Source organism: Ovis aries, chromosome 2, assembly GCF_016772045.2.
Source record: "Ovis aries strain OAR_USU_Benz2616 breed Rambouillet chromosome 2, ARS-UI_Ramb_v3.0, whole genome shotgun sequence".
NCBI classification, from domain to species: Eukaryota; Metazoa; Chordata; class Mammalia; order Artiodactyla; family Bovidae; genus Ovis; species Ovis aries.
The window spans coordinates 31,290,426-31,302,788 of NC_056055.1; the positions used below are offsets into that span (position 1 = coordinate 31,290,426).

General features: G+C 45.5%; 1 protein-coding gene across 6 annotated transcripts in view; it reads right to left on the reverse strand.

Annotated features, from left to right (window-relative positions):
• The window catches only part of AOPEP (aminopeptidase O (putative)), a 411,872-nt gene that overhangs the window by 16,518 nt on the left and 382,991 nt on the right, over nt 1–12,363 (reverse strand). For 4 of the 6 annotated variants that reach the window (XM_027964237.3, XM_042243054.2, XM_027964236.2 and 1 more), the window contains one exon: nt 7,221–7,337. The exons of the other annotated variants lie outside the window; for them this stretch is intronic. In XM_027964237.3, coding sequence (XP_027820038.2) covers nt 7,221–7,337 — 117 coding nt within the window. The remainder of the gene's footprint in view (nt 1–7,220; nt 7,338–12,363) is intronic. 6 annotated transcript variants of the gene reach the window in all.

Genomic DNA, 12,363 nt, shown 5'->3' on the forward strand with positions numbered 1-12,363 from the left:
CTAACCTTTTTAAAAAAAATATTTTAATTGGAGGCTAATTACTTTACAATATCATGGTGGGTTTTGCATACATTGAATCAGCCATGGGTATACATGTGTCCCCCATCCTGAACCTCGATCCCACCTCCCTCACCAACCAATCCCTCAGGGTCATCCCAGTGCACCGGCTTTGAGTGCCCAGTTTCAGGCATCAAACTTGGACTGGGGTTTATTCTCTGCCCTTTTAGTATGCGTCTCCAGAGATCTGTTGATCATGGAATGTTTTCAGTTCATAGAAACTATGCTTTTGGTCCAAATGAAATTCAGAAATGGGCGTCAGAGCTGTCAAGACTTTTGTAGGCCTTCAATCATACCTTCCACCTGTAGACTTCAAAGAAAGGCTGTAGTATTTTAAAATAAACAGTGAGTTCTCCTACTGATGAAGTATTAACATCCAAGCCCTCCCTGCAAAGGGAGGTGGCCAGTTTACATGGTTTTCAAGGGCTCTTTCCCCAGAGGAAAGGCAGTGGTGGCAGAAAGGAGGCCTACAGGGTTGGATGTTTTTCCGTTTGCAATCCACCTTGAAAGTGTCCTTTTCAAGAGCAAAATGTAGACAGACAGATGCTGGGTTGGCTTTTCCTGGGCACTAGTCGTCAAGCAGGTTTGCCCTTCCTCACTAACCTGCTTCTTCACATTTACTTGCTACTACACTAGTTTGCAATTCCTCCTTTTTCTTCCATGTGAGACGGCTCTGCTTTCACCTCCTCCAAGGTTACATTCTTTGGGGCCTTGAGAGAATACAGTTGGCTCAGGGCAGCCCCTAAACGTAGTTAACCAACTTCAAGCTATTCCACTCTGTGTTGTAATCGTCAGGCACTTCGCTGGATGAGATGAAAAAACTGCCTTTTGTGGTCAGCTGCTTTAGAGCAATGGTTCTTTAACCAGGATGACTGTATCCCCCAGCTGATATCTGGCAACTCCTGGAGACATTTCTGATTTCCAAAACAGGGGTGGGACAGGAAGGGAAGAGAACTGCCACTGGCATGTCAGGAAAAAGGGCTGGAGACGTGACACATTTTATAATGCACAGGACATCCCCCAGCAGAGGATTATCCACTCCAACGCATCTGGTAATGCTAAGGCTGAGAAACTGTGGTTTAGAGTAACCCCCTCCACCAGTCCCAGATAGCTCAGCTGGTAAAGAATCCATCTGCAATGCAGGAGATCCTGGTTCGATTCCTGGGTTGGAAAGTTCCCCTGGAGAAGGGATAGGCTACCCACTCCAGTATTCTTAGGCATCCCTGGTGGCTGAGATGGTAAAGAATCTATCTGCAATGTGAGAGACCTGGGTTCAATCCCTGGGTTTGGAAGATCCCCTGGAGGAGGGCATGGCAACCCACTTCTATATTCCTGCCTGGAGAATTTCTGCCTCCTCCATGGACAGAGGAGCCTGGCAGGCTACAATCCACGGGGTTGCAAAGAGTGTCGGACATGACTGAGTAACTAAGCACTCCACCACAGAAAAAGCCAGCAAGCCTCCAGGTTAAGGATTCTGTGACCAGATGCTGCTCGGGGGCTAATAGGGGGGTAGATTCTACTTCTTTCTCTTTCTCATGTCCAGTCCCGACAGATTAGAGAGACAATATAAAGGTGGCTTGAGCTAAACAAGGGGCTTCCCTGGTGGCTCAGAAGGTAAAGTGTCTGCCTGCAATGCAGGAGACCTGGGTTAGATCCCTGGGTCAGGAAGATCCCCTGGAGAAGGAAATGACAACCCACTCCAGTACTCTTGCCTGGAAAATCCCATGGACAGAGAAGCCTGGTAGACAGTCTATGGGATCGCAAAGAGTCGGACACAATTGAGCAACTTCACTTTTGAGTGAAACAACAAAACTTGACCATTTCACGAGAATGTGAATCTTACATGACTTCAAAACCTCTCGTGTTGTTAACAATCCCACGAAGAAGGGATTTGTGGTTCCACTGTAATCCTAAGGAGACGGAGGCTCAGGAACCTTGGCCACAAGTCTGCAGGGAGGAGGCAGGAAAGCTGGTGAAGGCTCTGAGAAGTCTTATCTCTCATTTTCTTAACTATGGGCGGCGACTCATTTGTTGCTGTTCAGGCGCTCAGTCCTGTCCGACTCTTTGTGACCTCACAGACTGCAGCACACCAGGCAACCCTGTCCTCCATTATTTCCCAGAGTTTGCTCAAACTCATGTCCACTGAATCAGTGATGCGATCTGACCATCTCATCCCCTGCCGCCCTCTTCTTATGCCTTCCCAGCATCAGAGTCTTTTCCAAAGAGCTGGCTCTTCGCATCAGGAGGCCAAAGTATTGGAGTTAGTGGGTCAAAGGATCAATTTGTGTACCACAATGCACATGTTTAAAGAAAATGAAACAGGAAATAATGGCACACATAAAAGTATTTCTGTGAAGCCCTTTTTTGCCAGTTAGCTGTGGTCAAAAAGGCTGACAGCCAGCAGACTAGTGCAGGTACTGCTGTGCAGATTAGGAAATTGGGGCCCAGGAGGGTGGGCGATTTGCAGGTGGCCTCCAGCCATTTGGGGACCTCTGACCACATCCAGCTTGTTGCTAAGATGTATCTGGGAAAGCAGCCCCACTGAACACAGGTTAGGGCCAGGGGCAGATGGAGAAACAGTGCTCACTCCTTCCCACCACAACCTAACCCAGGCGGCCTTTTCCTTTCAACCAACAGTGCTTCCCCAAATACAATGATGGGAAGACCTGGTGCTGATAATGACCTCTCCCAGAAAATTAATTTTCTGGCTCAGCCTACTAAATGATACATCAGAGCTGAGCATGGTACCGTGGGGGAACTTTCTAACACCCCACCACTCCCATCCAAGCCAGATTAAACAGTGAGTGGCTGTCTCTGAATTTTCTCACCCGAGGGGTACCCCAGTTTTGAAGTGCGGAACTGCAGTCTATGGAAATAAAGTTGCTTCAAGGTCAGCTCTGGGGCTCTTGGGGACAAAGGTCACACAGAGCCAAGGTGCATGGAGCCTCATCTTGTTAACATGGAAAGGCTATTTTCACAGCTGAGCAGACCTGCTAAAGCAGGCAGGAAATGATTTTAAAAGGGATCTTAGAAAATACCTTTTGTTTCAAGAATCAGTTGTATATTTTAAAACCTTTATGGGGCTTCCCTGGTAAAAAATCCACCTTCCCTGGTAAAGAATCCACCTGCCAATGCAGGAGACTGGATTTGATCCCTGATCTGAGAAGAGTCCACAGAACCGTAAGCCTGTGTGCCACAAACTATTGAGCCTGTGCTCTAGAGCATGGGAGCTGCAACTGCTGAAGCCTGTGTACCCTGGAGTCCGTGCCCCACAATGAGAAGCCACCGCAGAGAGAAGCCCGCATGCCACAGCTGGAGAGCAGCGCCCGCTCACTGCTACTAGCAAAACCCCCCGCAGCAACCAAGACCCAGCACAGCCAAAAATAAAATCATTTAAAGCCACAAAACCTTGATTTTTGTTAAAAAAATAAAATAAAAATAAAAACCTTTATGGGTTCTTTGTTTGAACCAATATGCTCAGAAACTATAGACAATGCATTTCTATGAACTAAGTTTCCCTTTCAGTTCATTTTCTGACCTAGTTTAAAGCAGCCCAGCATATGGCTAGAGGTTTCTTTGATTGAGGAGGTAAAATATGGTAACTACTCCTGTAGCTAGTACTACTTTCTAGGCTAAGGAATGCAAACATTCCCCCAACAATGCCCCAGTTTTCAGATGGCGGCAACAAGAGTGTCGAGGCAAGGCGGAGAACGGGCCAAGATGACACGCGTCACCGTGCCCAGCTTATTACGTGTGCCCGCATGCACGTTTCCTTTTAAGATGCTGAACACACGTGTCCCTCCCTGCAGGGCAGACCTGTGTGCTCACACCACGTGACGCAGCACACAGAGGACAAGACGCACGTTAACGTGGAAACGTGTGCCCTCGACAAGCAAACAGCTGGCAAACAACATCAGCCTGGCTGCCACACCCAGAAACCCTGACCAAGACTGGACATTCTGTGAACACAACCGAAAGACAGAAGCAACACAACTAATACAAATACTGAGCTACGCCAGGACAGTCATTAAAATAAAACTTCCCAGGGAGACAGCACCAGCCCACCCACACAAAGAAGGTGGGAGGGAAGGACAAGCGAGCGTGACAGCCGAGAAGATACAGCACCTACTAAACAGAGGGCCTGGAGCACAGGCTTCTCGCACAGTCCAGACGTCTGGTCCAGCAAGAACATGCTGCTCCACCAAGGAGAGAGTTTCGCAGCGTTGGGAAATCAGGGGATTAAATGAGCTATGGCAAGAGCAGGCTCACCTTCTCAAAAAGTCACCTCACATCTATGCTTTTAGGAGAAATGTTAGTCCGAGGAGTGGTGGGAGCGGGGATGCGCTTTATCCACCTCCTGGAAAAGTGAGGAAACCCCCTGCTGTCATGAGCACTCCCTGCTTCTATGCCAGACGCCCCCCAACCCCACCCCGGCCGTCCTGGGCTGAAGTCTTCTGCACAGACACCTAACTCAGCATCATGGTCCCAGGGCCTGTGGCAGCACCCTGAACAAGAGCGTCAGCTCCATAACTCACACGGTTCCTTGCCAGGAAGTTGCCTTTGGAGCCATTTTCCATAAGGATGCTCCACACACAACCTGCATCTCAGCCACGTTTTGAATGACCGCTATGTATCACATATTTAAAAGTCCTGATAATAACTGAAAGGGAACTATATGTTTGGTCAAGGAGAAGCACCAAGAATAAAGTCAGAATCCTCATTTTTCCAGCAAATAATTCTTTCTCCCATGAAATGTCCTGTCACTTAAAATAAAGGCAGATGGTTAGTCAACAAAATTCCTGCTAATCAGTGTCACAGCAAATCACACTTAAACTAACGAAGTTTCTAGAAAACACTCTGGTTGGCCAATATCCTATTGCTTTCCTTGTTCTGAGTGATGTTTCAAGGAAACCTCACCGTGAAACATGCTGTCAGTGTAACTCACCAGATGCCAGGGCCTCAGAAGGCCTGGGAAGGGGGCAAGGCAGCGGTATGTTAGGCCTCAGGGCCCTAAGGCCCTAATCCGGGCCCTATCCACCCCTGACCTCAATCCTACTGGCCCCAGGGCAGGGGTCAACAAACTCAGGATGGGGCAGGCCAAACCAGCCCACATCTAAGAGTGCTGTGGATGTTTTAGAATAGCTTTAAAAAGGAACACCTAACAAAAAGAATTCTCTTGAGATGTGGTAACTATATGAAATTCAAGTTTCAGGGTCCATAAACAACTTTACTGAAACACAGGCACTTCTGTTTGCTGACATACTAAGGCAGCTGTTAACAGCATGGCCTGAAATATTAAAATCTGCTCCTTTACAGGAAGTCTGCTGAGCCCTCTCCTGGCACGTCATGCTGCCAGCTCTGAATGGAAATCACTCCTGGAGCCCCTGGCTCTGTGCGGCCAACTCCTTCTTGCCCTTAGGTCCTGGCTTGAAAGTCACCTTTTCTTGTGGCCTTTCCTGAAGTCTGTCTAGAGACACTGAGCTCACTTTCACTTGTAACCTCCTTTGACGCTCTTATATGGAACTATCCTGTTCATTTACTAGTGAGCTGTTTTTCCAAAGAATCCCAGCCTGCTGAGGATGAACCCTCGCCACTGCTATATCCCTAGTGCCTGGCAGAGCGAGGATCTGTGAAATGCATGGACCAGGCCAGTTACTTAAACCAACCAAAGCCTCCCCCAGACCCCAGTCTCTCAACACCAAACAGCCAAGCCTGAAGAGACTGCTCTGGCTTTGGACATCACAGTGCAGTCTGAGACACAAAACAAGCAGCCAAAATAAAACTGGTTATGTTTCTCAAAGGTTTGAGAAGTTACCTATAGCAACAAAGTTGATCTGTAAGTTAGAGACACAATGTGCTTTATGTTTATGCCAAGAGGAAGGGGGGAAAACAGGATCTCCCACTTCCCAGCTTCTGGTGAGGAGTGACAGGTGCCTGGCACCTGCTTTGATCCTCCCGCCTTCGTCTGCCCACTGCCCGTCACTGGGGCCTGGCATTTCAGCGGTATTCAGTCCTGATTAAAGCATAACCTCATGCCTATAAATAGAAACCTCTTTTAAACACTAATTAAAAATAACAGGCTGGCATTTGGAATCTCCTATAAACAAAAATATAAGAGCTGAAATAAACAGCAACAGTTGCATGTTTGATCTGTGCTGAGATGGGTAAAAAGCTACATATGTTTCCTCTGGAGTTTTTCAATTAACTCCTGAATTTATGTGAGGGTTTTTAAATGTATAACAAATGCCAATCTTACCTTTTAATCTAATAATGAGCAGGCTTTTCTTGACTTATTCCATAATTGTGAAAATAATTTTAATAATATTTTATTTAACCCAACATGTCCAAAATATCATTCTGACACTGTAATCGATAAGGAGAAATTACTAAGACATTCCGCTTCTCTTTATACTATGACTTCAGAACCCACGTATTTCAGCACAACAGCCACAGGCCAAGTGCCCAACAGCTACATGGGCTAATGGCCACCATACTAGACTGTGCAGCTTTCAAACGTTCATTTATTCTCAAATGAACAGAAATCAAATATGTTTGCTTTTTAAGAGTTTTATATAAGAGAATTTTTCTGTGTGGGTTTTTTTACTTAAGATGACTAAATACATTATTTATTATTTTATGTATTAAAAAAAAACCCTGGAACTCATCTTAGGATTCACATTGCATTCTTCATAATAAGCTAAAAGATATTAAGGACCACATCATATTGCTTTCCCACAAGCATCCAATTTTGCTTTTCAAACCACGGCTGTTAAGATTTAGTTTTCATTTCCTTTACACATGGCTCCCTTCCTGTTCTAACTGAATGCAACCAAGAAGCTCTGCGCGTCTGAGCCAAGTTTCCTTAATATGCAACAGGACGGCGCCACCGTCATGCACACGATGATGCACCCAAGTTCATAATTCAGAAACCTTCCGTTCATCCGCTCATTCCTTTAGGAGACTTACGTCTGTCTTAACAATTTAAGAGGAAAGGGGGGGAAACTCAGGACTTAAAAACGCCGTGGTAATGACCAGGGTCAGAGGCCCCTACTGGAGCACGCACAACCAGGGAAGCAGTTTCAACAGTTTGGGACACAATGGGGCCATCAACCTTCACCAGCAGTGAGGGCCCATGGTTTAAACCCTGAGGGTGTTCTTCTTACCTCAGCATCCTGCTCCGAGAGGTGGTACGTCCTCTCAAGGCTTTGCAGAGTTCGTGGAGTCACAGTCTTCTGCTCCAAGAGATGCTCCAAAAGCAAGACCAGTTGGTCTGGAAGAAGCTGAGGACAAAACCACACAGCCTGTGAAGATGCCATTCAGCTTACAAGATATTAAGCCCAAATGTTCAGACCAAAGCCAGCCAAACCAGGGTAACCTGGGCACTTGCAGTGACTGTCTGAAACATGGCAAGACTGGAGACCTGACTCTGGTAAAACCTCAAGGTTTACACCGCTTCTCCAAAGACACTGCATTCCGGCGCCTGATGAAGTCTTACTTTCCTTGGGTTTTTCATGAAAGTTCTATATTTAAGGGCAGATCAAAACTGTGTTTATCTTTTTTTTAGGTTGTACACCATGAATTTTTTTTTTAGATGTACAGTGTGATGACAATGTACATATACACCGTGAATGATAAAAACTATGCTTATCTTAAAACATTGCCATGGTTTTATTAGATCTTTTTCTTTACAGGATGCATATGCCAAAAAATGTCATTTAGCCTAGACAGATACTCAAGAAACCATCTGATTTTAGGTAAACACATGAAAGTTTAACAGAAATAAGAAGCAACTTTCTTATTTCCTTCTTTAAAATATAAATCTTGCAAATGTACACCAAGAAATAAAAAGCATGCAATAAAACTTAGAGCCATGTCTCATAACCAATTATAAAAACTGTACGTTTACTATTCCATCAGAAAAAAGGTTGTTATGTGTGATTATATACATACATACACTCACCCACCCCACCTACACAAGGTCACTCACATTCCTGAGTTTCATACAGGGTAAGTAAAAATGGCATTACCATTTAAAGACAAAAAGAGGAAGATGTTTTTATATATTAATAGCTCAAAAATAACACAAACTAATCTGTGAAGAAACAATACTTGTGAAATCCAAGAACTTAACATATCTGTCTTACTCACTCTACCAGTTCCTAGACCAGCCTCTAGCACAGAACAGAACTCAAACTACTGACAAAAGAAAAACAAGAAATCAATTTAAGATGCCTCTGGTAGGAACCAAAAAATATTTATTCTAAAATGAAGGTTTTAAAAGAATTACTATGAATTCCACTATTCTCGACATTTAGCTTTTCTCCATTCCTACCTATGCCCAGATAATCCTTGTCAACTAACCCAAATTTACAGTTCTGAAAGTCAATACTATAGCAATAGAATATTCGCAAGAACACCTGGATTTTAATCTCTACTTTGTTCTCTAAAAGAAATTTTTAAAATTATTGGTTTCTCCCCCATCCTCTCTTTACCGTTCAGCCCCCAAGTGTGCACTCCGCCTCTGCCTCCTGCCTCCATTCACATACACACTTTTCCAAACCATGCTTGTAGGAAAGCCCAGTAGAGACCGCATACATGACATTTACCATGGAATTCCACAAAGACAGCACTTTCCATTATTTTCTCATCTCACTTTCCTAAGGTCTAATAAAACCCCCACTTCCCTCTAGACAGACGGACACAAAGGCACAACACTTGATTCTTGGCTATTTTCATTTCATAACATCACTCCATCTGCTAAAGAGTCAAGGGTGGATCCTCTCTCAGGCTGACAGACTGAAAGGTGCTTCAGCAAAAACATGGTTACAACTCAGCACTGACCCTGTGAGGTTATACAGGAGAACACTTAATTTCCTTCCATTAAAACTATTGTGTTTGTAAGATGCTTTAAAGGTATCATTTACAACATAATGACCAGGACCAAAAAGCCAGTTTTCATTTTCTACAGTTTCAGACACAGGAGGCTACTTTAAATATCTTGTTATTAAATCTGTTTTATAAAACAGACCAAGTCCAGAACCACAGCTGCTGTGGAGCATCCATACCATACCCTTGTACACCATTCACACGATGAGCACTTGGCCAGCGGGCCCTCGTGGCCCCGGGCAGAGGGAGGCATCTCACCCAGCCTCTGGCACTCCTGACCAGGAAGCAGAGCTGAGACTCCGTGCACGCCCCGGCACCCCAGGTTCCCTCACGCTCTTTCCCATCCATTTCCCTGCAGTCTCCCTCTCTGGATCTTCCTTCCCTACGTTCCAAGAGGGGCTTTCCTCTGGTGGAGGCTAAACCTTCAGCCCCAGCCCTGATTGTAACCCTCATTCCCCGCTAAGGCCACTCCCTGACTGCCCTCCTGCACTTGAACCCTTCTCACCGAGTCTATTCTTTCTCCTCAAAATGGTCAGTCCCCATCCCATGGCTACATCCCTTCCCAAAACGTGCTCCACGTGCCTCCACCCCCAACTCCCCCCCACCCCACCCCACCAACTGCAGTGGCCTGGCTGGTGCCTGTCCAGCAGCAGCCCACCTGCCTGTACAGGCGCAGGGTGGGGGGTGTCCCCAGATCGGGTCAGAATGGCTGGCCAGTCCTGCAGCCCCATGAGCACTCTCAAAATTGATCAGCAGTGCTTCCACAGGCAGCCAAATCAGGGTAGCCACAGCTACGCAAGAAGACAGCTTCTACGGAAAGGCCCAGCCTGACACAGCACAGAACACCCATCACCTGGGGGTGGGGGGCCTCAGTCACTAACTAAACGCAGCAGGAACAAGCCCAGCCAATTTGTGGAATTACAGAGAAGGAAGGAGTAGAAAGAAAAGCATCTCCCTATTATATGCCTGAGCTTACAAAGAGGCCTATTGTCAGTTGAGGATTTGGTTTAGACTAGAGAGACCCAGGGAGGAAAAAAAACCCTGGCTAAGATGACCAGTTTGGTCTTCAACTTACCCTAACTGGATTTAACCAATCAACTCCACTTCAAAGTCAGAGTTACTGATATGTGATCCTATCAAAATATCTGGATTCACACTTTTACCTCTCTTGCAGTTTCCTTATAAACAAAAAGTTCATACATACCTGCACAGAGAAACAGAATCAAGAGGATCTCTGCAAGTTTCTGTCCTCTCCTAATTTTACACCATGGAAAAATACTTAAGACTAAGCCCCCTGACTTAAGATGGGCAGCCAAGAGGGAAGGGAGGGGAGTCAAGCCTGGGCGGTTATTTGTTAAGTTTAATTTACTTTAATTGGAGAAAGGTAAAGAGCAGGCATGCACACACCCCACCAGCTCTCCCTCCTCCTTCACTAAGGCATCCCATGACTGATGCAAGAACCGGCTTGTTCAGAGGCAAGCAGAGGCACCAAGGACCAACACAAGAGAACGAGAACATTCCTCCATAATGTGCAGCATTCTTCAGAATGGACTTGTGCAAATGACTTTCAGTAAACAACTTGTAGCCATCTGGCTTTCAACTGTAACTCTTCTAATGGGGGGGGGTGTATTTCAAATCAGTGATCAAATGCTATTTCAGTACACAGAAAACAAAACTAATTCAGTATCCTTCACTCACAAATGAGTGAGTAAACATTACATAATTTTCACATAAGATTAAAGATTGAAAAGAGGATATTAAAGCAAAAATGTGGTAAGTCGCTCACTTTAATACAGCACATTTCTCTTTGTAAAATAAACATTTACTCCCTATAAAACCACCCTATAATGAAAAAGAAGCACTAAGTAATAAACTAAAATGTTTGCAAAGCAACTGAGAGATATTATACATGAGCAATCGAGCGCAGACACAGTGCTGGGCGCCACCCGCCCTGGCAGCTGGCACAGCAGCACTGGGAAATGCTGTGTGGGTCACTCCACTCCCACCCACGTAGAAATCAAATTAAATTTCACATGACTTCTAGGCCAACTGTGTTTAATACAGCACTACGGAGCGGGGTGGAGACAGACACGGCTTAAGTCACACCGTGGAGTGATTAAGAAAAATAAAGTGCTTGCTCAGCACATTATCTCCTGAGAAAGCAGCCCCTTCTAACATGATAGAAAGGACCTGCCTTTATTTCCGAGGGTCTAGTAGCACTCATACCCACAGTTCAACAGTGATAGGAATAGAAAGTTCTTTCCTTTGCACAAACAAGGAACTCATGACGGGGTTATTATTTTTTCCATATGGAAACCAGCTTGGTATTTTTAAAATGCATCTGCCTCAGAAACTCAGACAAAGTAGGTATGGGGTGCCAAAGTCATGTGGGTACTTGAAATAGAGAACTTCACAACACTGGCAGACTTAACTCGAACACAGGAAACAAAACACCAAAGAAGGTCAAGTCAATACAATGAGATTTGTTAAGAATTTTAGAAGTCTGTATTCTTGCTCTAAACATGGAGGATTCCATGACTGCTAATTACCCAGAAATGCACAAAGAGAGAAGAAAAGTCTACCTTGTAATTTTTTCCCAGTCAACCTAAGGGTTGAGGCAAGCCGCGCAAGTCTGAACAGTTCTAAAGGGTTTCTACGCAGGCTCTTGGAAAGAAAATATGGATTTTCCAAAGCCACCCTCCAAGTCTACAAGGAGCACAAAGAAAACAAACCCTGTCTCTTTCCGAAGCCTCGCAGCTTCTTACTGCTGTCACGGGAGCATCACTCACTCCTGGCTCCCTGAAGACCACCCACACGACCGAGGCCCCTCCACCACTTCTTCCATAAGTAGGACTCTGAAAGGGCCAGCTAGCCTCGATCAGATAATGTTCCCAAATGCATCTCACTACTGACCTTCCACAGGCGGGACCAACACAAGGAACCCGGGGCACGGAAATGTCCATGTCAACGGCTGCACCCCTCCAAAAGCAAAGGCGGGCACCTCCCCTTGCAGCCCAGCTGGTGAGCTGCAGCCGCACACGAAGGAAGTCTCAGAGAGGCTTCCAGACGGGGAGTGAGCCTGGGACTAATGCAGCCTCCGAATGACAGTGGCATGAGTTCTATTATTACCCCATTATCACTCTGGGATCTGTGCCTAAATGAAGCATGCTTCCTCCCTGATGCCATTTCCTTTTATCCTGGCTGGAGACTAAAAGCGGATCAATGGGGGCAATACGTATGATGTCACTTCACTTTACAGCAACAGCCTCCCTCTCTTTCAGTTTGTCTGAAATACACAGAAAGATCAATTCTTCCCAAAAATGGTTAAAAAATGCTTAGGGAGCATTCTTCTTCCAGAAAAGCATTCTCTGCTATATTTGTCTATGTTACTACGGCAGGAACTGTTTACACTGAACAAAA